Genomic DNA, 26,637 nt, shown 5'->3' on the forward strand with positions numbered 1-26,637 from the left:
ACAAGGTATAACTTGCACAACAGTACACAGAAGCCCTGTTTACATTTTGATTATTTTGTAAAGGGCAGGTGAAAACTGTAGGGTCTTTCTAGGTTAAATTTCTTTTACTTTTTATTTATTTATTTATTTATTTATTTATTTAGGGCCACAGCTACAGCACATGGAAGTTTCCGGGCTAGGGGTCAAATTTGGAACTGCAGCTGCCAGCCTACACTACAGCCACAGCAACACCAGGTCTGAGCCACAGCTGTAAGCTATACCACAGCTCACAGCAACACTGGATCCTTTACCTCACTGAGTAAGGTCAGGGATCAAGCCCACATCCTCATGGATACTAGACGGGTCTGTTACTGTTGAGCCACAATGGGAACTCCATAGGTTAGATTTGTTTTTAAGGTGGTCAGTTGAGTTTTAAAGTCACTTATGGGGCACCATGAACAGAAAATGACTCTAGAAATGCTCTTCCTTACCTGTTCACAGGTTTTAGGTAAAATGCAAGGTGCAAGATATGGTATCTCTGTCTTAGTATCAATAACACTGCCGTACACAACAATAACAAATTTCATGTTCACATTATCAATAGTCACTTCGTTATAGCTCGATAAAGTCTCCACATATGCATGATTGAGCACCACGCATTTCTGAAACGTTAAGTCCTAAAGTAAAATAAAATAAAATCAGATTTTTTTTCCTATAATTCATACAAAATGACACATGGTATCAAGAAGAAAGCAAATTCCAATGAAAAGATGCTCAACATCATTTAATCATCAAGGAACTACAAACCAGCTCACATTTATCAGAATGGCTATCATAAAAAAAAACAACAAATAACAAGCACTGGCAAGAATGTGGAGAAAGCCTTCATGCAGTATGGGTGGGATTGTAAACTGGTGTAACCACTATGGGAAACAGTATGGAGGGTCCTCAAAAAATTAAAAATAAAACTACCATATGATCCAGCAATGCCACCCCTGGGTACTTACCTGAAGAAAATGAAGTTTTGGCAATTAGGAATAAAGCTACTAAGAACATCAGTGTGTAGGTTTTTGTGTGGACATACGTTTTGAACTTCTTTGGGTAAATATCAAGGAGTGATTGCTAGATCATATGGCAAGAGTCTGTTAGTTTTGTAAGAAATCTCCAAACTGCCTTCTGAAGTGGCTAAACCATTTCACAGTCTCACCAACAATGAATGAGAGTGCCTGTTGTTCTACACCCTGGCAAGCATGTGGTGCCGTCAGTGTTCCAAATATTGGCCAATTAATATGTGTGTGGTGGTAACATGTTGTTTTAATTTGCGTTTCCCTGATGATATATGATGTGAACCATATTTTCCTGTTTATTTGCCATTCATGTAACATTGGTGAGGTGTCTGTTATGATCTTTGGCCCATTTTTTAAATCAGGCTTTTTGTTTTCCTAGTGTTGAGTTTTTAAAGCTCTTTGTATATTTTGGATAATAGTTCTTTATGTGATATGTCTTTTGCAAATATTTTATTCCAGTCTGTGGCTTGTATTGCCATTCTCTTGAGACATGCTAATTTTTTTAACCCAATATTTATATCCAGTCTCACAATTCAATGTATATTGCTGAAATTCATATCTATCACTTCCTCAGTTACTGACTCACAATAGGTGCTCAAATAATTATCAAATGAGATGTAAATATACAATTGCATATTATGCCAGTCCAAGAACAAACTTGAACTACCTTTTGGAGAGAAAGTTCATAGACAAGCCTCAGTAAACTCAATCAAGATTTGAAAAGCCAGATTTAGGAGTTCCTATTGTGGCGCAGTGGTTAACGAATCCGACTAGGAACCATGAGGTTGCGGGTTTGATCCCTGGCCTTGCTCAGTGGGTTAAGGATCCGGCGTTGCCGTGAGCTGTGGTGTAGGTCGTAGACGCGGCTCAGATCCTGTGTTGCTGTAGCTCTGGCGCAGGCTGGTGGCTACAGTTCTGATTAGACCCCTAGCCTGGGAACCTCCATATGCTGCAGGAGCAGCCCTAGAAAAGGCAAAAAGACCAAAAAAAAAAAAAAGAAAAGAAAAGCCAGATTTATATATTAATGCAGATACAGTAGACTATAATCAACACCAGGCTGAGTGTTCATTAACCCATTCTAACTAATGCTATGTTTGATTTCTGGGGCTCTACCTATTAAGATTTGCTGAATCTACTTTATTATTTTTAAGAAATGACTGCAGGTAGCCTTAGAAAATTAGCCATCACAGGGGACTGACAACCCACAAGAAGTCAGGATAAGAGAGTAGTGAAAATTCTGGAATCTTTCTTTAAAAGATCAGACACAATGGAGTTCCCATCGTGGCTCAGTGGTTAACGAATCCTACTAGGAACCATGAGGTTGCAGGTTTGATCCCTGGCGTTGCTTAGTGGGTTAAGGATCCGGCATTGCCGTGAGCTGTGGTGTAGATCTCAGACACGGCTCAGATCCTGTGTTGCTGTGGCTCTGGTGTAGGCCAGTGGCTACAGCTCCGATTAGACCCCTAGCCTGGGAACCTCCATATGCCTCGGGTGTGGACCTAGAAAAGACAAAAAATAAAATAAAATAAAATAAAATAAAAAATAAAAAGATCAGACACAACCTTCCTTTCTGTCTCTGTCTCCAAAATATGAACTCCATTTTGTAAAAAATACAGCAAATAAAATTTCATTCATATTTTAATCATGTGACTTACCTCATCAACAAGACTTGATTCAAAATACTGATAGGCAATACTGAGAGCAAGCTTTAGCCATATTTTATATTCCAGGGATGGCCAGAAGACATCAAAACCTTCATATAAATCCTCCAGGGAGATAAAGCAGGCCTGAAACAACAAGGTATCAAGCAATAAGCTTGATTCAAAACTAAATTGCAAAAAAATAATAATAAATCAAAAAAAAGATGCCTATAGATTTCATCTTCACCTTCTAGAAAAACTATCAACTCTGGCACAGTAATTATGATACACTGCTATTTAAGATGATAAAATGTACAGTCCAATTAAAGCTATAGACTTAATATTAGGCCAGGAAATTTTATACCAATCAATAGCTATGATAAAGGACACTGCTCATGAGCCCAAGATTAAGGAACTAAGCCACATAAACTTGCCTGTTTTTATTGCCATAGTAGATAAAGTGGGCTCATTCACGGTATTTGTTTCTATAGCAAAGTGCCAGTCTGAATAAGGAGGGTGACTCAGAATTCAAGGTACCGGAACGTTAGTGAATTCAGTTCAGCCCTGTGAATACATTTATGCCTTCTATCCTCATCCAAAAATGAAATGTATGAAACTGATGAGGCAACATTCCCTTCTGGGTTTGTCACCCTCTTCAAACTCTGGATCCTGATCTACTGCATCTAACGGTCCCTAAAACTTGAGAATTCTTTGCAAATTGGAAAATTTCTATTTGAATCCCCCACAGCTAGGGGAATATCAGGCCACTGACTTGCTAAATAAACTTCTTACTTAGCAAGTGAAAAATGGAGGAAAGAGCATTGAAAAACCAGAACTCTTTTTTTATTTTTTGTCTTTCTGACATTTCTTGGGCCACTCCCATGGCATAAGGAGGTTCCCAGGCTAGGGGTCGAATCGGAGCTGTAGCCGCCAGCCTGCACCACAGCCACAGCAACACGGGATCTGAGCCACGTCTGCAACCTACACCACAGCTCACAGCAACGCCAGATCCTCAACCCACTGAGCAAGGCCAGGGACCGAACCCGAAACCTCATGGTTCCTAGTCAGATTCATTAACCACTGAGCCATGACGGGAACTCCAACCAGAACTCTTTTTAAAAGTGCTCTCATCATGGGGGCCATTTATTGAGCACCTAAATATGCCAAGCACCTTACGTATGTACTTTCCTTATCTTCATAACATCGCAAGTTAGGTATCTTATCTTTTAATTAAAAAAAAAAAAGTGGAGTTCCCATCTTGGAGCAGCAGAAATCAATCCGACTAGGAGCCATGAGGTTGCGGGTTCGATCTCTGGCCTCACTCAGTGGGTTAAGGATCCGGTGTTGCTTGTGAGCAACAAGTGGTCATAGATGCGGCTTGGATCTGGTGTTGCTTCAGCTGTGTTGTAGGCCAGCAGCAACAGCTCCAATTGGACCCCTAGCCTGGGAACCTCCATATGCCACGTGAACAGTATGTCAGGGCGTGAACAGTATAAACTATTGAATGTAAAATAGGCGCTAGGATGTATTGTACCACTTGGGGGAATATAGACAATATTTTGTAATAAGTGTAAATGGAAAGTAACCTTTAAAAGTTGCATAAAAAATTTTTAAATGATCATAAAACACTCTCCCCACCCCCAGATCCCATGGCAGCTGTGAGACATTAAATTGGCATTCTCTCAGCTAGTCTACACTGCTTCACAATAGCTGGATGGGTGACTGACTAAAGATATCAAAATCCAGAGGAAGAGAAGACACTGGTACTCTTTGAGGAAGAATTAACTAGCAACCCACAATACAGATAGAACCAATTTCTTACCTGTAAAATAGTTTCACAGATGGCAGTATATTCAAATTCACGCTTAAGCAGACAGCACAGCTCTCCAATTATGTCCCCGCTAGTACAGTACTCTGTAAACCTGGATGTGGACTCTCTTTCAGCCCTTAGGCTCCTCTCTATTCCAAAGGTTGGAGGTGAACTCTGCAGCTGCAAATGGAAACACAAAATTAAAAGCCCTTGACCAAAACCTAGGAGCTCCCTCTGGTTCTTGCAATTATTATGACAGAAGGAAAAGATCCTTTATGAATCCTTTCAGGTGTGAAGGAGGAATAAGGCTTTGTAAAAATCATGGTTTCCAATCCTTTCAATAAGTGGTGCTGGGAAAACTGGACAGCTACGTGTAAAATATAAATTAGAATACTTCCTAATACCATACACAAAAATAAACTCAAAATGAATTAAAGACCTAAATATGAGATTGGATACTATAAAACTCTTAAAGGAAAACTTAGGCTGAACACTCTCTGACATAAACCATAGCAATATCTTCTCAGATCCACCTCCTAGAGTAATGACAATAAAATTAAAAATAAACAAATGGGTTCTAATTAAACTTAAAAGTTTCTGCACAGCAAAGGAAACCCTAAACAAAATGAAAAGGCAATGCACTGAATGGGAGAAAATATTCACAAATGAAGCAACTGACAAGGGATTAATCTCCAAAATGTATAAACACCTCCTGCAGCCCAATACCAAGAAAAAACAAACAACCCCATCAAAAAAATGGGCAGAAAATCTAAACAGACAGTTCACCAAAGAAGACATACAGATGGCCAAAAACACATGAAAAGATGTTCAACATCACTAATTATTAGAGAAATGCAAATCAAAACTACTATGAGGTACCACCTTACACCAGCCAGAATAACCATCGTCAAAAAGTCCACAAATGGGAGTTCCCGTCGTGGCGCAGTGGTTGACGAATCCGACTAGGAACCTTGAGGTTGCGGGTTCGGTCCCTGCCCTTGCTCAGTGGGTTAAGGATCCGGCGTTGCCGTGAGCTGTGGTGTAGGTTGCAGATGCAGCTCGGATCCAGCGTTGCTGTGGCTCTGGTGTAGGCCGGTGGACCCCTAGCCTGGGAACCTCCATATGCCTTGGGAGCGGCCCAAGAAATAGCAAAAAGACAAAAAAAAAAAAAAGTCCACAAATGATAAATGCTGGAGAGGGTATGGAGAAAAGGGAACCCTCTTACACTATTGATGGGAATGTAAATTGGTGCAACCACCATGGAAAACAGTATGGAGATTCCTCAAAAAACTAAAAATAGAATTACCATTTGATCCAGCAAGCCCATTCCTGGGCATCTCTCCAGAGAAAACCATGACTCAAAAAGATACATGTACTCCAATGTTCATTGCAGCACTATATACAATAGCCAAGACATGGAAGCAACCTAAATGTCCATCAACAGAGGAGCGGATAAAGAAGATGTGGTACGTACACACAATGGAATATTATTCAGCCATAAAAAAGAATGAAATCATGGCATTTGCAGCAATATGGATGGACCTAGAAATTATCATGCTAAGTGAAGTCAGACAGTGTGACACCAAAGCCATATGCTATCATTTATATGTGGAATCTAAAAAAAGGACACAATGAACTTCTTTGTGGAACAGATACTGACTCACAGACATGGAAAAGTTATGGTTACCAAAGGAAATAGGTTGGGGGGTGGGCAGGGATGGGCTAAGGGTTTAGGATGGAAATGCTATAAAACTGGATTGTGGTGATTGTTGCACAACTATAAACATAAAATTTTTTGAGGTTAAAAAAAATAACAAACATTTCAACATCGAAAAAAAAAAAATCACAGTTTTTTTCACATTTCAACTCTCCAAGGCAAAGACTGTTCCTAACCTTTAGCTTTACAGATAGATGACCCCTATTTACCTGCCTTACATTAAAATCCCACCAAAAGTAGTCATTGCAGGAGTTTCCACCATGGCACAGTGGTTTAGGAATCTGACTGCTGTGGCTTGGATCACTGTGGAGGTGCGTGCTCAATCTCGGCCTGGCATGGTGGATTAAAGGATCCAGCATTGCCACAGCTGTGGCATAGGTCACAGCTGTTGCTGATTCAGTTCCTGGCCCAGGAAATTCCACATGCTGTGGGTGTGGCCATACAAATAAAATTTAAAAAAATAGTCATTGCAGTCTGTCACTAATGCAGGCACACACTCTGAGTGTCCTAGATATTCTTAGCATAATAGGCTAGTGATTGAGGTGGAAAAAACTTTTGATTGCATGGATGCATAAATCAGGTATCATGAATTAATATGCCTCCAAACAAAATCATGATTTCAGTAGAAGCCTTGCCTCCCTTAAGATGCTTAAGAATAATTACCATGAGACATTAATAGAAAAGGTCTTAGGATAACACAGGTTGGTTGGTTATTTCATGAAAAGAACTGGTAGGCCCGTTATGGGTAAAAGAAAGGTATCAGATTTCAGGAAGAAGATGCAGGAATCAACCAGAGGGATTACAGAACGTTCCAGGAAGTTTAGCTGTGAATTTCAGAGCAAGGCTGTTATTGTTCAAGACACAAGAAACAGGGGGGGAAATGGTATTCACTAAAGGAGTTGCTATGAAAACTGCACCCTCTACTAGTGATTACCATTCAAACTTTTAGAGGCATTCATGCTTCCAAACAACTTTGACATTTTTCAATTTATTTTTTTAAGGTAATAACTTTATTTTGTTTGTTTGTTTTGGCACAACATGCAGTGGCTTGATGTGGGATGTCAGTTCCCAGACTAGGGATTGAACCTGGGCCTCAGCGGTGAAAATGCCCAGTCTGAACCACTAGTCCACAAAGGAAGTCCCTTAATTTAATTGTGAATGCAGTTTAAAGGCACTTTGATAAAGACTATCTCTGCTTTTTACAAAGCAACAAAGAGGATAGTACCTGTGGTAAACAGAATTCTAAAGAAATCCTTCCAAGATTCCTATCTCTTTGTTATTCAATCCGACATTAATCTGTGAAGTGCTATGGGGAGGGGGGGGAATTTTGCAGATAGAATTAAGGTTACTAATAAACTAAACTTAAAGAGATGATCCTGGATTATCCTGTTCGCCCAACATAATCACATGAGCCATTCAAATGTAAAAAAGGAAGTGGTCATCAAAGGATGGATGCATGCAAATGAACTGATTTCTCTGTCCATCAGTTTTCTCATAGGGCTGATACAAGGATTAAATGTCATAACATATTGCCATTCTCAACCATCCTTTTAAATGTCACAACTAGCCTCCTCATCTCTCCTTCACTGTTAGCATACTATATATTTAACTGACATGTTTTGTTCATTGTCCCATCTCCTTCTATGACTCTACTAGAAATTAAACTCTAAGAAGTCAGGGATTTTTGTTTGTCAATACTATACCTAGAATAAACAGTACCCGCTGCATGAAAGTAGTGAAGTAAATATTTGTTGAATGAATGAATTGAAAAGTACCACTTAATGCTATACATGTTAGCATTACATTTACTATAGTCATTTATTTCCATGACTAATTTTGATATTTTAAGGTCTGAAACAGCCATCCCAAAAAGAGAAAGCCAATTATCTGTACTATAATAAGGGTTTGTCACTTGTAACTGTCATCTAGGATATAGGAATTATTTAGGTCGTAGCAAGGGTTTATCATGGATTTAGCTACTAGTATTCAGTCTCTAAAGGATTCTTGTCCCTAGCACTATACTGACACCAAAATCCTTCTAAAAGGATTGTATGATCCTTTAAAAGCTAAAAGTTGTATGATCTTCCTCTTGTTTGATCTCTGTTAAGAATTTGATATTGTGGAGTTCCCGTCGTGGCGCAGTGGTTAACGAATCCGACTAGGAACCATGAGGTTGCGGGTTCGGTCCCTGCCCTTGCTCAGTGGGTTAACGATCCGGCGTTGCCGTGAGCTGTGGTGTAGGTTGCAGATGCGGCTCGGATCCCGAGTTGCTGTGGCTCTGGTGTACGCCAGTGGCTACAGCTCCGATTCAGCCCCTAGCCTGGGAACCTCCATATGCCGTGGGAGCGGCCCAAGAAATAGCAACAACAACAACAACAACAATAACAACGACAACAAAAAGACAAAAAAAAAGAATTTGATAATGTGGTCTATTATTATTATTGTTGTTGTTGTTTTGCTTTTTGCCTTTTAGTGCCACACTGGAAGCTTATGGAAGTTCCCAGGCTAGGGGCTGAATTGGAGCTGCAGCTGCTGGCCTACACCACAGCCACAGCAATGCCATATCCAAGCCGCATCTGCAACACTACACCACAGCTCACAGCAACACCAGATCCCTAACTCACTGAGCAAGGCTGGGGATTGAACCCATATCCTCATGGATACTAGCAGGCTTCATTTCTACTGAGCCACAATGGGAACACACCCTATTATTCTTCCATTCTTGACTGTGGTTTCCTTTTAAGTAACCCTCCTTAAGCAGGGTTAAGAATCAGGTTCCTTATCTGAATATTGTATAAAATACTGTTCCTCACAGAATTGTTGTAAGGAATAAGTAATAAATACGAAAGCATTTTTTAAAATAGGAAGCACCTTTCAGATGGTGGGTATTATCATTATATCTTAGCTGCAGTGTTCACTCTGAACAGAAACAGTGTCGTTTGGAAAAGAAATTATTTAAAACTTTGTAAACGTCTTGGTTCCTAAGTTTCTTCTTATGTGATTAATTACATATTAGAAAATATATTTTCAATAAAGAATAAATGGTCTCTTACAATTGCCATTCCTGAAATAATTAAGTAGATTCCTTGTGGCATTTCACCTTCTTTACAAATGATATCTCCATAGTCAAAATAGGCAAGTTTGGCTCTATCCTGAGAGGAAAAAAAAGAAGAAAAGAAAACAAAAGAAAAAGAATCAACATAAATTTTCATAATCTCCTTTTCCAAATAGAAATACGATTTTAAAGCAAAAATATTTAAGTAAGATTTTCAAGCTAAAAAGTAGCATAAACTCCAGCTGTATTCTTTGGTTTCTTAATGAATTATAATGTTCTGACATACCTCAGTAACTCCTAGGAAAAAAGGAACAAGCCAGAAAACCGCAGGCTTTGTGATTAGAACCTACAAGAGTGACTGGTAGAAACACCCAGTAAATGCTAGGTTGGACAAACGTCTACAATAATAATTCTGATCAAGTTAACAAGGGTAAGAGACTCTGGGGAAAAAAAACTCAGAAAGGCCACAGGACCCTGTCGTGGGTGTCCAGGGAGCCTTCACAGAGGAAAGAATAGCTACGTGGAAACCTGAAGGAAGAGGTGTCCGTCCTTCATGAAGGTCATCCTTCATCTAGGATAAGATGAGTTGAAGATCATTCGGGGCAGAGGATTCCGTTTCTGCAAAGACTCAGAAGTAAATAGAACATCTGCACTGCAGGTAACAAGCTAAGCCAGTTAGATTTCTTTCTTGAGAAATTGAACTGAGGGACAAAGAGCTTGGGAGTTAAGAGTCACCATAGCCACGTGCTAGAAGAAGGGTCCACAAATTCCTGACACCGACACGCTGAGCCGGCCTGATTCCCACTCTGCTCAGGGTTAGTTGGTCAACTGTTTCTTAGCCTCTGTACACCACTGATGCCGGAAAGATGGTGCCGGAATCTGGGTTCTCGTTCACGGTGGTCGAAGAACGAACTCCACAAACACACAGGCAAAGTTTTTATTAAAGGAAAGCAGATAGCTCCCAGGGTTACTGGGAGGAGGGAGAAGAGCCCCCTTTTCTCTATTGTCCTATAGGGGTTTTTACTCCTTAAAGGTGGGGGGGTACCAACGTGAGGCCCAGAGAGATGTGGTCTTCTCCCATTGGCCTTATTCAATTACCCATATCAGTCCTTGTCCAATAGGGTCTTAGGTGTGGAAATGTTCCTAAGTCTCATAGTTTCTTTGTCCTTTTCTTCCCGTAAACTGAGTCACAGGGGATTAGGGATTCAAGTCCATCTGGGTGTAGGTACACTCCCTACAGTAAACAAGGCCTGTGGGGATGTTACTCCCTGGAGCCCGTAAGCCACAAATGTTAATCAATGGCCATATCAAAGAAGGCATCGAAGCCCATGCTCCTACGCTGACGACCTGAGTTAATATTCTGCCTCACTACCACAGTATCTTTTCAGTAAGCTCCCCTTCTGCTTAAACTAGTTCAAGCAGGTTTTTGTTATTTCCAACCAAAGGAGCCTTAATTTAACTAAATTTGAAATCAACTTCAAAAGAAAATTGTACAAGTTTCTGACATGAAGAAAACACTAGGACAGCCTAAAAGAAGTCAGATATTCAAAGCTCAGTAGGAACCCCATTATGATTGCTGTCTTCCTAGAAAACAAGGAAAATGTCCTCGTTATGGACAGATTCCTTATATATCTCGATGCCTAGATCACTAGGGATAGTACAACCAAATTTGCAGTAAAGCAAGAACCATTATTTGTCAGAGTTTTCCTAATTCCAAAAACCTAACAGGTTTGAACAAGTTGATGAAAAGTTATTATCCCTATAATTCATACAATAGCCATAAAAGCTAAAGCTACAAACTGGTGGTCCATGGGTCACAACCAGTCCACAGATGTATTTGGTTTAGCCTACACAGCATTTTTTTTTTTTTTTTTTTTTGCTTTGTAGGGCCACACAGTGGCATATGGATGTTCCCAGGCCAGGGGTCGAATTGGAGCTACAGCTGTCAGCCTACACCACAGCCACAACAACGACAGATCCAGGCCATGTCTGAGGCCTACACCACAGCTCATGGCAACACTGGATCCTTAACCCACTGAGCGAGGTTAGGGATCAAACCCGAAACCATCATGGTTCCTAGTCAGATTCGTTTCCACTGTGCCACGACAGGAACTCCCACAGTATTTTTTAAACTCTGAATGGGTTGCCAAATTCTTAAAATTTGGAATTTTCATATAAAATTCAAATCTATGGATTTTCTTTTTTTAAAAAAGGTCTAGCCTCTACATTCTTAAATCTAATAGTCAACTTTCAGTCTTATTTGCTCTCTTAGCCTCATCTGACATAGTTGATCACTTTCTCCTTTTTGAAATAATTTCACACTTGGCCTCTGGGACATCATTTTTTCTTTTCGTCCTACCTGATGGATAACTCCTCGATTCTTTCCTCCCCAGTTTTATTGAGCTATAATTGACATGCAGCGCTATATAAGTTTAAGGTGTGCAGCATAATGACTTAACACACATGTACGGCAAAATGATTACCACAATAACACAATCACCTCACATAGTTACAAAAAGTTTTTTTCTTTGTGATAAGAACTATCAGAATCTACTCTCTTAGAAACTTTCAAATACTCCATACAATATAACTATAAAAATATAGTCATCATGTTGTATATTACAACCTCAGGATTTACTTTTACCTTTGAAGTCTGTACCCTTTAACCTACTTCCACCTCCTACCTCTGGTAACCATAAATCTGATCTCTTTTTCTAGCATCAATTCTTTTTGCTAATTCTTCCTCATCTCCTCACCTTTAAATGGTGGGTATCTCAGGATTAAATCCTTGGATTCCATAATAATTCCTTAAGTTATCTCTTCAAGTCTTAAGACCTTAAATATTATCTCTCTGCTGACAACTCCAAAATTTCTTTCTCCAGTTTAGCCTCCCACCTGCATTCCAGTCTGCTTACACAGCATCGCCACCTAGATGTCTCATAGCTTTCTCAAATTTAACATTTTCAGAAACAAACTCATGTCCTCTCCCCCATATACATCTTCTCTTCCCCATATAAATGGTTATTCCATTTTCAGACCATTTTCTATTTTCAGACTGAAATCCTAGAAGTCATCATTTCTCTAATTCCATCAGCACCTATAAGTTTTCTCTTCATAACATATCAAGTCTGACCACTTCTCACCACTTTCACGTATCCAGGCCACTATCATCTTCTGCCTACATTATTGTAATCGCTTCCTAACTGGACTCCCCAACTTGCCCTTGACCCCATACAGTCTGTTCTCAATACATCAGCAGGTGGTCATTTTTAAGTGTAAATTAGATTATGTCACTTCTCCGTTCAAAACCTTCCAGTCCACTTCACATTTCATTCAGAGAAAAGCCAAAGTTCTTACAATGACCTACAAAGTTCCACAAACTCAAGTTCTCTGCAGCTGCTGTGGCTTCATCTCCTCCCTCCATCGCTTGTCCTGCCACACAGGCCTTTGCAATGTTCTTTGAACACAGCAAGCACACGCCACCTTAGGGTACTGCACTTGCCTTCTCCCAGGTATCTGTACAGCTTGCTCCTTTACTTATTTCAGATCTCTTTCCAAATGATACTTATTAGGACAGGCTTTCCTAACCACCCATATAAAATAGCTGCCCAACCATATTCCCTTTTCTCCATAGCATCTGTCACCATCTGACTACTATGTTTACGTGTTTGTGTGTTTATTGTCCATCTCCATACGTATCATATAAAGTCATAAAAGCAGGGACTTATTTATTTTGTTCACTACCATATCCCCAAACCTAGAACAGTCTCTGGCACATAGAGGATATTCAATACACAGTTGTTGAAAGAATACAAATTCCTATAGCAACACTCTGCTGACTTAAGGCAGAGCATGAACTCTTGAATACACCACAGTCCTCACTGTTCTCTCTTTATACTACACACTGATGGTTTTACTTTTATATTATCTGCCTCACCTGTACAGTAATTTAAATATGAAACCCTTGCTCTGGAAAACTCTTTTCCAGACTGTGCATCTGGAAGCCCAGGGCTCTATGATAGAAGATAAGATGGGATTGGTAATAATCAGGTAACACAGATTACTCATCCTAATAAGCAAGTAAGCAATTATTTAAAAAAAAATATCTTCGCCCTTTAGGCTCAAAATGAAATCCACTTTCTAGGTTTTGATTTGCCCCCTTCAGTGGCAATTACTGGATTCTTGCTTTGGATAAGTTCTTGTTAATCTTGCATCAGAGAGTGGAAAAAATGAAATATAACTATCATTGAACTTAATCCAGAATAGAAGAGAAAATCTTTACCTTGAAGAACTCAATAAGAGCATCTTTATTTTCCAGCCAAACGATGTTATGAAGATATTTGTCAGGAGTAGGGGGAGGGATTGCCATTGGAATGTTATTCAGTGATTTTATTTTTGTAAGAAGTACCTAAAACAAATAATCAAAATATGGTGATCAGATCCTGTCACAGAAAAGGGAAATTAAGGAAATCTAAATAAAATACTGTTATGCAAACATAACCATGTTTTTGATTCAGAGCTTCTCTTACCCTGTTTAAAGGGTCCTCTAACCTTTTTTTGTCCCTATTCTCCCCTTATTATTATTTTCAGATATATTAACTCATATTGAACCTATCATCTTTATAATCCAGTTAACAGTTGTATTCTACCCTGTTAATCTCAAATTATTTAAATTTCGTTATTACCGTACGAATTAATGCCACATTCTCTCAAAATTTTTTTTCATGCATATGATTTGCTTCTCTAAATTCTTATAATTTAGAAGGATAAAGTTCTAGTTCTATGGCCCCTGAGAAGCCTTCTCTGGCTTCCCAAAGCAGGTAAGAGATAATCACTCATCTGGCTTATTGCCATGGTAGTTCTTACAACTCTCCTTTATGGAACTCATTACATTGTAGTAGTAGTATCTTTGCTTATATGTAACTTTTGTTGATTGGCTGAATAAATGACTAAATGAAAGAATGAAGAAGAGCCCGTGGACTTTGGGGTCAGTGTTGTACTCCTGTGCACCCCCAGGCTCCTCTGAGGAGTCCACGGCATATAGTAGGCATTGGAAATATACTTAATTAAACTGGCTAAGTTTACCTGGCCCCCTATGACCTGAGAGTAATAATTATATCTCTTTGGTTGACAATATGGGCAACCAGTAGGCATTCAATAAATAACTGTTGAATGACTGATTTACCTGTTACCTTTCTAAACAAACCTATAGGAAAAAAAACCAGTCTCTCCTCATAAGGGCTATTATTTATTTGTTTAACAAATGGGTATCAACATTCAATTAAATCTTATAGTCTATCTATCTATATATATATATCATCTATATAGTCTTCAAAGTGATAAATGAAAAAATATACAAAAAATACAAAACACAAAATGCATAGAGGTATAACTTGAAGAATACAGCAAAGTGACACTTTTGTCCCTCTGACAGACCCTAAGGAGAAATCATATTATCCATTTAGTCCTTTGCCATGATGCTATAGAGACTAAAGAAGTGGGCTGGCTATAGAGCAGAAAGCTGGCCTGTCCCACACCCACTTTCCTTCAGAGGCCGTGGAGAGGGGACTGTGTCCACGGAACATCCAGAAGTACAATCCATGGTGGCCTGTGGCTGAAAGGTGTCAGTGACAAGCAAAAGCGTGTGACACTGTGGAGCAGCTTATCATTGGGGACACAGGAAAAATGTGGGACCAGAACTTCTAGGAAACAGATGGACACTTGTACTGGATAGAAAGAATATTCCTATTTGCCCTCTGTGTTCTTATAATGCTGTCTAGATGATGGGTGTGATAATGTGGTAGGATTAAAGATTAAATATTTTTGGAGTTCCCATTGTGGCTCAGTAGAAATGAATCTGACTAGTATCCATGAGAATGCAGGTTCCATCTCTGGCCCTGCTCAGTGGGTTAAGGATCTGTATTGCCATGAGCTGTGGTATAGGTTGCAGACGTGGGTTGGACCTTGCACCGCTGTGGCTGTGGTGTAGGCCGTCAGCTACAGCTCCGATTTGACCCCTAGCCTGGGAACTTCCATATGTTGTAAGTGCAGTCATAAAAAAATAAAAAAAATTACATATGTTTTTCCTCTATCTTGTGTTCCTTTTTGCAAATTTATAATTTTTCAGAAGTCCATTTATCAGCTAATCAATTAAGGTGTCTTCCCTATTCCTCTCACAGTGGTTCCCTCTCTGATCCCCACCAACACACACACACACACACACACACACACACACACACACACACACACAGGTTGATCCCCTTCCAACTATGTCAACATTATGTGATGACCACCTCCCTTGCCATAGCTGGTAGGACTGGGCAATACGTATTCCACCAGTGGACAGAAAGGCAGAAAAATCTAATGAATCTGTAAAAGGAGCCAAAAGAAGATGCCATAGAGGGCAACCCTGATAGGAAATGGAGACTCTGGAACGCTTTCCAGGTCATTCTTTAAGACCCTTCCTGAGGTCTGGCCATCACGGGTTCTGTAAGGCACCCTGTGTTCTTATAATAAATCCTTCAACCACATCTCTCTGCTAAACCTAGCTCAGGTTGGTTCTGTTACTTGCAACCAAGTGGTGGTTTTTGTTTTGTTTTTTGTTTGTCTGTGTTTTGTGTTTTGTTCGCTTTTTAGGGCCACACTTGTAGCATGTGGAAGTTCCCAGGCTAGGGGCTAGGGCTTGAATCAGAGCTGTCGCTGCTGTCCTACACCACAGCCATAGCAACGCAAGATCCAAGCCACATCTGTGACCTACACTGCAGCTCGCAGCAATGCCAGAACCTTAACCCACTGAGCAGGGCCAGGGATCAAACCTGCATCTCATGGATACTAAATCAGGTTCATTTCTGCTTAGCCACAATGGGAACTCCAGTGGTTTTGGGTTTTTGTTTTTCCTTTAGGACCTCATGTGCAGCATATTGAAGTTCCCAGGCTAGAGTTCAAATCAGAGCTCGAGCTGCCAGCCTACAGCAACACCGGATACTTAACCTACTGAGCAAGGCCAGGAAATGAATCCAACTAGGAACCCTGAGGTTCCGGGTTTGATCCCTGGCCTCGCTCAGTGGGTTAAGGATCGGCATTGCCATGAGCTGTGGTGTAGGTCCAGACTCGGCTTGGATCTGGTGTTGCTGTGGCTGTGGTATAGGCCAGCAGCTACAGCTCCGATTAGACCCCTGGCCTGGGAACCTCCATGTGCTGCGGGTGTGGCCCTAGAAGACAGAAAAAAAAAAAAAAGACAAACCCACATCCTCATCGATACCAGTTGGATTAGTTACTGCTGAGCCACAATAAAAACTCCAGGAACTCCGAAACCAAGTGGTTTTGACATGGAGTGTATCAGATAAAGTAAGTAACAAAGGCTTAGGCAATTATAGAGTTATACCTGACATGACTCACTCTTTTTTTTTTAATTTAAAAACTTTTTTTTTTATTTCCTCAATACATTTTTTTTTCCTACTGTACAGAATGACTCACTCTTTATTCAATCTCCCTCACTCATTACACTCTGCTAAAGTAACACTGGGCAGGCTTGGCTGTTGGGCTCATGGAATCAAGCTATATAGAAAACTGCTTTATTACCTTATTCATCTCAACGCCCTCATGTTTATCAATAATGCCTCTTGACCAAAGGAAGGTGAGGTTTTTCAGAGCTTTAGCAATCACGTTCCGGATTGCCTGCTTAGTTTTCAAAGCAATGACAACATCACGACCCTCATGCTCTATAAGTCCTGAGGCAAATAAAATTATCAGCAAGCAAACTCAATAACCACAATAATAACTAATACTGGCATAACAGCTTATAATTTTCATAGGATATAAACAGTATATTTTCATTTCTGTTTCATACAGAACTTATGAGGTAGATAAGACTAAAGTAATGTTCATCTCCATTTTATGGATGAAAACATTGAAAAAAGCCTTCCTATACCAACTAAGAAAAAAAAAAAATCACTCCATCTTATTCCCATGGCATTGCCTACATATCTTCATTATGGAACTCATTACATTGTAGCCGTATTATTTTTCTTTATTTGTTTCAACCTCCATAGTGTATAATTTTTGTTGAGTGAATGAATAAATGTCTGAATGAAGGAGCCCCTGGACTTTGGCTGCTGGGTCTTTTGGCGGTCAAATTGCGTATTCTTTCCTCTTTAACAAATGTGAGGGTCACAGAACAGCCTGGGAGTCAAGGATAAAACTGCATTTGTTTCATGCTTGTAATCCTAAGCTGGAGCACCATGCCTGACATTGGAATGTATTCAATCATTTTTTTTTTTTTTTGCTGAAATGAGCTGAGCAGTGAAATGAAGGACACCATGGTCATGAGTGTAGTTTCTAGTGTCAGATACACCTGGGCTTGAGGTCGAGCTCACCACTCAACCAGCTGTAAAGCCACAAGCAGGTTAAACTTTCGAAGCCTCAGTCTCATTATCTATAAAATGAAGATGATAACGGTATTTGCCTCATGGAGTAATTATAAGGATTAAATGAAAAAATGCAATATAAAGCCACTAACACAATTCCTGACATAATTAGCATTCAACAATAGGTTGCAGTAACCATACAGGAACAGGAACTCCCTTTGCATGTACAAATCCAGAAAACTTTGCAATATTCCATATTGATCTAAAACATAAGACAGCAACTCCTAGGCCCTTAGTGTTTAAAAGCACAGAAATAAAAAGCTGCCTAATACATAAATGGAAACAATGGGTAATGGATTTCCTGAGACAGTGCCATATATTCTGATTTGTTGTCTCCAAACTTACAATTTCATTCATTGGACCATGTTCTTTCAGTTTTGATGTGAAAAGTAGGATCCTTGTAAATCCAGATGGCATCTTACAACCGGGTTATGAACATAAAACGGTTTTGCTTTATTTCTTTTGTAATAATGTCCATGTATTAAGGGCCTACCATACACCAGACTCTACACCAGGTAACTTTGCACACACTGAGAGCCTGGCCCACAGCCCCCTTATGAGGAAAGCAGAGGCAAGAAGCTTTGTATAAAATCCTAGGGCTCCACTGTATGTTTCACCTCAAGCAGAGTGACGGCAGATGCTCAAGAAATGACATCCCTTGCAACCCCACATTCCTGAGTGTCCTTCCCAACAAAGTAAAACAAAACAGCACCCTCTGCCAAAGGTAACCACTGTGAGTCTTTTACTTCCAACTCTAAAGAATGTGATCTTGGGAGTTCCCGTCGTGGCGCAGTGGTTAACGAATCCGACTAGGAACCATGAGGTTGCGGGTTAGGTCCCTGCCCTTGCTCAGTGGGTTAAGGATCCGGCGTTGCCGTGAGCTGTGGTGAAGGTTGCAGACGCAGCTCGGATCCCGAGTTGCTGTGGCTCTGGTGTAGGCCGGTGGCTACAACTCCGATTCAACCCCTAGCCTGGGAACCTCCATATGCCGCGGGAGCGGCCCAAGAAATAGCAACAACAACAATAACAACAACAAAAAAGACAAAAAAAAAAATGTGATCTTGCCACCTTAATACACTTTCTGCATTCCTCATTCTTACTTTTATGTTCCCACCCATAGCAAATACTAGAACTACTCGTTCTTCAATTATCCATTGATACGCTCACACCTCCCACCAGGATCTGCACTTTTTGCACACCTGGCCCATTACATGTGTTCTATAGATGTTTACAGAATGAATAAATGAATGAAATGAAATTGAATGAAAGTATGAACTTGTCTCTTCCTTTGGTTAAATTACGGGATAATAAGGAAATCAGATATTCCAACTACCTACCTAGTTCTTTGACAGCATCTCGTTTGTTGGTTTCCAAAATTTCGTATAATTTCTGTGAGAAGTTAAGAAAAAATATTAATTTCTATTTATACCAAGTGCATTACTGGCTTTAAAATCTGAGAAAAAGAGATGTGGTAGAAGAAATCTCATTTAGTTTATCATTTGGGAGAGATAACATGGCTCAGTTTTTCCCTCTATGTCATTCTTCTGCTTTCCCAGGTTCCTACTGGGAAGTTCAGTGATTATGATGCAGTCAGGAGCTTACGTAACTACTGTGCCTGATATTTCTCAGAAAAGATTCGTGTGTACGCCACTGCGCCTCAAGGAGAATTCTCATAGATTGAGCCCCACTAGAGGGTGGTCAACTGAGCAGCTGTTTAGGGAAGGGGCCAATCATCAGGAGCACAAAAAGAAGTGGAATAAGGAGAAAAATAATGGCGACAAGTCATTCACGTTTCCTACAGATAAATCCTGACATAACTGAAGAAATACTTCTTCTCTGGGCTAACCAATCACTGTTCAGTCATACAATAGGTATTGGCCCAATGCCCACCATGTCCTAGGCATGGCTCTTCACAGAGTTTACCCTCTAGCTTTGAGTCTGGAGCTTGCACATGGCCATACCAATAGCCTAGGACTAGCCCTAGGACTGAACAACTGACAGTTCCCTAGGATGGTCAGGCACAGACAACTGAAATTCTGCACCTGGGTAATGCATGGCATAGTGCTATTTACAGGGAACAGCTTGTTTGCTATCTACAGTTTAAGTTAGGTGTGCACTGCTATTTTTGGTTTGGAAAAATCACATGTAATAATAAATCCCCCATCTTGAATATAGGAATGAGATGTACAATTTTAATTAAGTTGTTTCTTTTCCCTTGATAACACTGAACCAACACTGGGTTAGGTGCCAAGCTATTAGCCTGCACTCACACACCATGCTCCAGCCTTGTTTGCAAAGGTGCATAGACAGCAGCTAAGCCCCCTTCATATCAGACTGCACCTATAGCAACTCTGTAAAACTGCCACTGAATGACCTGGCATAAAGGAACTAAAGGAACATAGAAACTGACTCCAGCCCACAAAGAGAAAATAATCCTGAAAGCCCAGATATATGTGTGACTTCTCTAAAGCTGAGCTGTCACTGACCAGTTTCTTGAATCATGTCACTTTCTGAAGAAACACCAGTTTGATATCTAAACATATCCCAAGATGCCGCTTAAATCTTTACCAAAGTTTCCTTTAAAAATGCAAAAGGAATATTCATTTCATCTCTTACACTTCCAGATAACTGCCCCCAAATCTCTACATCTTCATCCAAACTCCTCAAAACACATTCTTTTTTTTTTTTTTTGGTCTTTTTGCCTTTTCTAGGGCCGCTCCCACGGCACATGGAGGTTCCCAGGCTAGGGGTCGAATCAGAGCTGTAGTCGCCGGCCTACACCAGAGCCACAGCAACGCAGGATCCAAGCCGCCTCTGCAACCTACACCACAGCTCACGGCAATGCTGGATCCTTAACCCCACTGAGCAAGGCCAGGGATCGAACCCGCAACCTATGGTTCCTAGTCGGATTCCTTAACCACTGTGCCACAACGGGAACTCCTCAAAACACATTCTTAAATCCTCTCACTGGTTCTCATTTTTCTTCTCTCTTCTTCCTGTTTCTGAAATCTTTTCTCTTATGAATAGCTTTATATTCTAATACAGATCAACCTAGACTTTCAGTAGTTCTTTTAACTTTCTTCTCCAATATTCCAAGTAAATCAACAGGACAGAATTCTGTTGCAAATTAATATTTAATGCAACAATCAACACTCCTTTGACAAATCTAGGTAATATTTCTCTATTCTTTCTATAAGGATATCATAAAAGATGTCAAATGCCTTCCTAAAATTCAGGTATATGCTTCCTATAGTGGTCCCTGATTATAAAAAAGAAATCTTAAATGCAAAAGATATTTAACAATATACTTTATGTATTTTAGAAATTTAAAATAAAAATATTAAATTAGGTGTCTTCGAGCTTTTCCCTCTCCTGAATTTAATAGGGAAATAGCCTCTCTTTCTTGGATGAGAACCTGAGATAACCAACAATCATCACAAAAAACAGGCATAACAACCAGAAGACATAACCCTCATTCCATCCCTGATTTTATGTATTTCACACAATTATAAGATTTAGGGCTTTAGTAATTAGTCTTTAAATTCATTATTGGACTAAAAATCAAGAGTCTCACTTGGGCTGAGAAAACACTCTTCAGCTATTGCTACTATTCTATGTAGACTTTGATCTACATGTATGAAACTGGAACCACAAATCAATAAACACTGGGGGGAAACCAGAATGAAAGACAAGAACCAAACACAATAAATAGAATGAACTTCAAAAAAAGCAGAAATAGTACAAGAAACAGAAATTTTTTAAATAAAGACATTCAAGATAATATCACATTCATTAAAAATAAAAGAAAGAACTATTAGGAAAAAGAAGTAATAGAAGTTCTTAGAGATCAAAAGTATTTGTCAAAAAAGAAAAGTTAATAGATGGGCTTAAGAGCAGAAGAGACACAGTTAAAGATCGGCTCAGGAACCTAGAAAATTAAACTGGGGGTTCTCAATGCAAAGAAGGAAGAGTTGAAAGTTATGAGAAAAGGTGAAAGAAGGACTACACACAGATACTCAAAATTCTTTTTTAAGGAATGCCAAAAGGAAAAAATAGAAACAACCAAGGGGAGAAAATAATCAAAGAAGTAATGAAAGAGAGATAGCAATTGTGAGACTATAAAGGCTCTACCAAGTGCTGCACGGCATTAAAAAAAATTTTTTAAATAACATCTAGACACATCTTGTGAGATTTCAGAATTTTGAAGGATAAAAAGAAAGTCCCCAAAGCCTCTTAATAAGAGAGGAAAAAAGTCACCTTCAAAAGCAAAAGTACAGTCAGTCTTATATCTGAAGACAGAGAGGCAAGGACTTCAAGAAAATACTTCTGGAGAGTCAAACTAAAAAATAAACAGCAAAACAAAAAGAATTTTGGACTTATGGAAAAAAATTTGGGGAGGTATGGAAAAAATTACTTATGGGCATAATCTGGCATAATAAAAGAAATTAAAAAGGAAGCTCGTGTTAGACTACAGAAAGAGTGGATGAGAAATAGAACAAAAGGAAGAAAAGAAAGATAGTTTTTAAAAGTATTAATTCAAATTTGACTGTCTCACCTAGAAGAGTATCTTTTAAATACTAAATGTTTAGTGACATTGTATCATATCTCCTTTGCTATGGATTGAATCAAATGATAGGATCAACAGTGAATAATATATATACAACCATAATGAAGTAAAGGTTTTTTTGGTTTTCCATGTATAGAATTATTGAAAAGAATAAGGCTTAATTATATTTATAGCATAAAATGCAAATTTTATAAATGTTATAAACCATTTCCCTGTAAAAATAATAACATTGTGGAGTTACCTTGTGGTACAGCAGGTTAAGGATTTGGATCTGGTGTTGTTGCTGGAGTGGCTTAGGTCACTGCTGTGGTGTGGGTTTGCTCCCTGGCCCAGGAACTTCCACATGCTGCAGATGCAGCCCCCCCCCAAAAAAATAAACAATAGCTCCAAAAATTTAAGATGAGGAGAAAAAGAAAAGGTTAAAGGAATGTTCTAATCTCCTTATATATATTTAACGGCAGAGTAAATAAAGGCGGTTTAGAAATAATAAATTGGAGTTCCCGTTGTAGCATAGCAGAAACAAATCTGACTAGTATCCATGAGGATGCAGGTTCAATCCCTGGCCTTGCCCAGTGGGTTAAGGATCCTGAATTGCCATGAGCTATGGAGTAGGTCACAGACACGACTCAGATCTGGCGTTGCTATGGCTATGGCTTAGGCCGGCAGCTACAACTCAGATTGGACCCCTAGCCTGGGAACCTCCATACGCTGCAGGTGCGGCCCTAAAAGACCAAAAAAATAATAATAATGAATCAATAATTAAATATTTATGCATATTATAAAAATTATTATTGGCAAATAGTAGGGGAATTTAACCCAAGATGGTTACTATGGGCCTGTCTCTTAGAAGTAGTAGGGTGGAAGGCAGGGAGGGATATTTTACTTCTTTTATTATGTTCCTTTCAAGTTGTAAAATTATGCATGATTATTTTTTACTATCCCTGTCCTCTTCTCTTTGTGTACATACAACCACACACACACATACACATATGGCTTCCAGGACATTTAGGCCATGCATAGACATGAATACTCTTAAGCAGAAAATCACTCATGAAACTTAAAATAGCCCCTTTAGGGACGTTTCTCTACGAAACTGCAGAGTAGCCTGTAAAGGACAGCCTGGCATGAGGGAACTTGGTTAGGAGGTGATCCATTCTGTCTATGAGTTCCTAATGTATTTATGTCCTCACCTTCCATTTGGTACTTGCCTTATGCTGCCTGAAAATAAGGAGGGTCTTGAAAAATAACATTTATAATTATATATACTACCCCTCATCCACTCCTCAGTACCAGCATTTTCACTGTTAAATCTTTGTTTTCTTTCCCTCTTTCTTCCTACCACTTCAGACCTAGCCTTTCTTTAAAGCTTGTTCATATCTCAACTCCTATATGAAGCCTTTTCAAGTATCCTACCTTTCAGAGAGTGTTACACAAAGACAGATGGAATCTCTACTCTGCACTCAGAAAATAAAAACAAACAGATTGTCTTCAATGAAGATCATAAATGAGTTCGATGACAGCTGAAAATTTAAAGAGCAGAGACTGTCTCCTGCAGCACCTCATATGACATAATAAACAAATGACTCCCCTTCACTTGCTGTAATTTATCTATGGGGTCAAAAACATGCAGACACGACCTTAAAAGAAATTAATACACCTTCTAGTGATGTTTTTCCCAAATGACCAGTGCTTGTCACAACTCACCTGATTTATTGATTCTCGGCTAGAAATCTGTCTTATTAAAAATTTGGTATCCTCTTGGCTTTTGACATAACCTTTTGTAATACTATACATCAAGCTCAGGCGCTTTTTGATCTGCACATCTACAATATTTATAAGCAGTGGTATTATTATCTGGAATAATGGAGAGAGAGAGAAAAATACTTGACAATTTGATGAGGAAAAGCACCCTCTAAGGCAAACGTTCTCAAAGCATCATTTCTGGACCAGCAACAGCATCACCCAGAGGCTTGTTAGAAACACAAATTCTCAGGCCCCACCCCAGACTTGCTGAGCCAGAAATTCTAGGATGGAAGCAGAAATTTCCGTGCTTTAACAAGTCCTCCCCGTGACTCAAGTTTGAGAGCCACTCTCTAAAGGAATGAAAGCTCAATGAATAACTGGTTTTGCAGTTTTAAGTGGAGGGTCCCTACCAAGGCCTCTTCCCCCATTCTCCATACACTCAGATTTCAGGAGACCCGAGAGATCACCCCGTAACCTTAGTGACATTTGCCATCCAAATAAATTGCTCTACACCTCAGTTTCTTTACTTGTGAGATAAGGAAGTTAGGGTATCCAAGATCCTCCTTAGCTTTAAATTTCTCAAATCATAAGCTGAGGTAGGAGAGTGCATGACTGAAGAGAATGGGATTTTAAAAACAAACCCCTAGGGGTTCCCATCGTGGCTCAGTAGTTAACAAATCCGACTAGGAACCACAAGGTGCGGGTTCCATCCCTGGCCTTGTTCAGTGGGTTAAGGATCCAGCGTTGCTGTGAGCTGTGGTGTAGGTTGCAGACGCAACTTGGATCCTGTGCTGCTGTGGCTTTGGCATAGGCTGGTAGCTACAGTTCCAATTTGACCCCTAGCCTGAGAACCTCCATATGCCATGGGTGCGGCCCTAGAAAAAGACAAAAAGACCAAAAAAAAAATCTCTCTGGGTTCAAATATCAGCTCTATGACATTGAGCAAGTTATTAGTAATTTCGTGGATTCAGTGTCTTCATCTGCCCAATGAGGATAATAATATCTAAGAACCAAGATAGCAGCAGTGGAGCAAAATAGTCAAACAGAGACAGAGGCACAGCACAGCACAGCACAGGGATGATGGTGAGGGACCAGGTAACACAAGAGGAAGATGTGACCAGGAAAAGAACATCATAGCAAAGGAAGCACAAGAGCAAAGAGGGGAAAGATTTTTCTTAAAAAAAAAAAATCTTATTTTGGTTGTGAAATTTGGGGCAGAGGGAAAGATTTTATTAAAGAGGATTTTTATAAAGCTTTATTCCATGATGCACTGGCACCTTCTGAGCTTTTTTTTTTTTTTTTTTGTCTTTTTGCTATTTCTTGGGACCGCTCCCGAGGCATATGGAGGTTCCCAGCCTAGGGGTCAAATCGGAGCTGTATCCTTTGGCCTACACCAGAGCCACAGCAACGCTGGATCCGAGCCGCGTCTGCGACCTACACCACAGCTCACAGCAACGCCGGATCGTTAACCCACTGAGCAAGGGCAGGGACCGAACCCCTCAACCTCATGGTTCCTAGTCGGATTCGTTAACCACTGCGCCACGACGGGAACGCCCCTGAGCTTTTTCTAAGAGGATCTAAAGTAATGATCTCCGGTATTCTTCCAAGGTTACCAAAACTTGGAGAACTTGTTTCTGGGTTATCCTGCTTCAAGTGGCACCATCAAAAAAAAAAATTTTTTTTTTTTTTTTGATGGCGCACCTGGGGCATATGGAAGTTCCAGCCTAGGGATTGAATCTGAGACCACAGTTGCAGCAACACCAGTTCCTTTAACCCACTGTGCCAGGCTGGGAATCGAACCCTCACTTCTGCAGTGACCTGAGCTGCTACTGTCAGATTTTTAACCCATGGCACTACAGAGAGAACTCCCACCATCATTTTCACTTATTTATTCAATAAATAATTTATTAACTACTCACTAGATACTAGGTAGCATTCTAAAGCCACAGGTTTTATTAATGACCAAAACAAAGATCCCTATCTCATGGAAAGTACTTACAGCACAGAGTAAAAATGGTGGTAAGTGCTATAGAGAACAATTAAAACTTTAACAGGTGGAGGGGAGCCAGGAAGATGGAGCCAAAAATTGGGACGGTGGAGGGCAGGTTGCCATTTTTCATAGTATAGTCAGGGAAGCCCTTCGCTGTGAAGAGATGAGATTTGAGCAATGACTCCAAGAAAGTGAGAGAGTTAACCAAACAGATTATCTACAGAGAGAGGGAGCACTCCAGGAAAAAGACAGCTCCTTCCCTATTTCTTTCGAAACAATGAGGTTTCTTAATTCATTTGAAAATAGTGTAAAAAAAATATTTTAAAATTGTAAAGTTTTACCTTGATAAGAGGAAAAAATCTAATTATTCTGAAATAACCCATTATTACTGTAAATTGAATAAGAACCAAGTTGTCTGGTCTCAGCTTGACAAAGTATATACAAAATATATCAATGATTCCAATAATCACGATCAAAAACTCCAAAGTATTCCAGTGCTGATGAAAGTATTTCCTTTTCAAAATTATTATCTGTTTAGAAAACATATAGAATGTACATCATTTTATAGCACTATCCAATGATATGGGGGGGAGACTCTAAAAAATTGAGTTAAATCCTCAAGTACAAATGAGTTATGTACCAA

The 26,637-nt window shown here is 39.6% G+C and overlaps 1 protein-coding gene across 1 annotated transcript in view; it reads right to left on the reverse strand.

The window, feature by feature from the left end:
• SLC9C2 (solute carrier family 9 member C2 (putative)) overlaps positions 1–26,637 on the reverse strand; it is a 75,030-nt gene that overhangs the window by 5,033 nt on the left and 43,360 nt on the right. The window contains 9 exon segments of the mRNA XM_047752515.1: positions 471–656; positions 2,702–2,833; positions 4,509–4,676; positions 9,267–9,365; positions 13,551–13,676; positions 16,850–16,998; positions 19,032–19,083; positions 23,966–24,115; positions 26,336–26,524. Of these exon segments, the coding sequence (XP_047608471.1) occupies positions 471–656; positions 2,702–2,833; positions 4,509–4,676; positions 9,267–9,365; positions 13,551–13,676; positions 16,850–16,998; positions 19,032–19,083; positions 23,966–24,115; positions 26,336–26,524 (1,251 nt within the window).

The sequence above is a fragment of the Phacochoerus africanus genome, chromosome 11 (assembly GCF_016906955.1).
Source record: "Phacochoerus africanus isolate WHEZ1 chromosome 11, ROS_Pafr_v1, whole genome shotgun sequence".
NCBI lineage: Eukaryota > Metazoa > Chordata > Mammalia > Artiodactyla > Suidae > Phacochoerus > Phacochoerus africanus.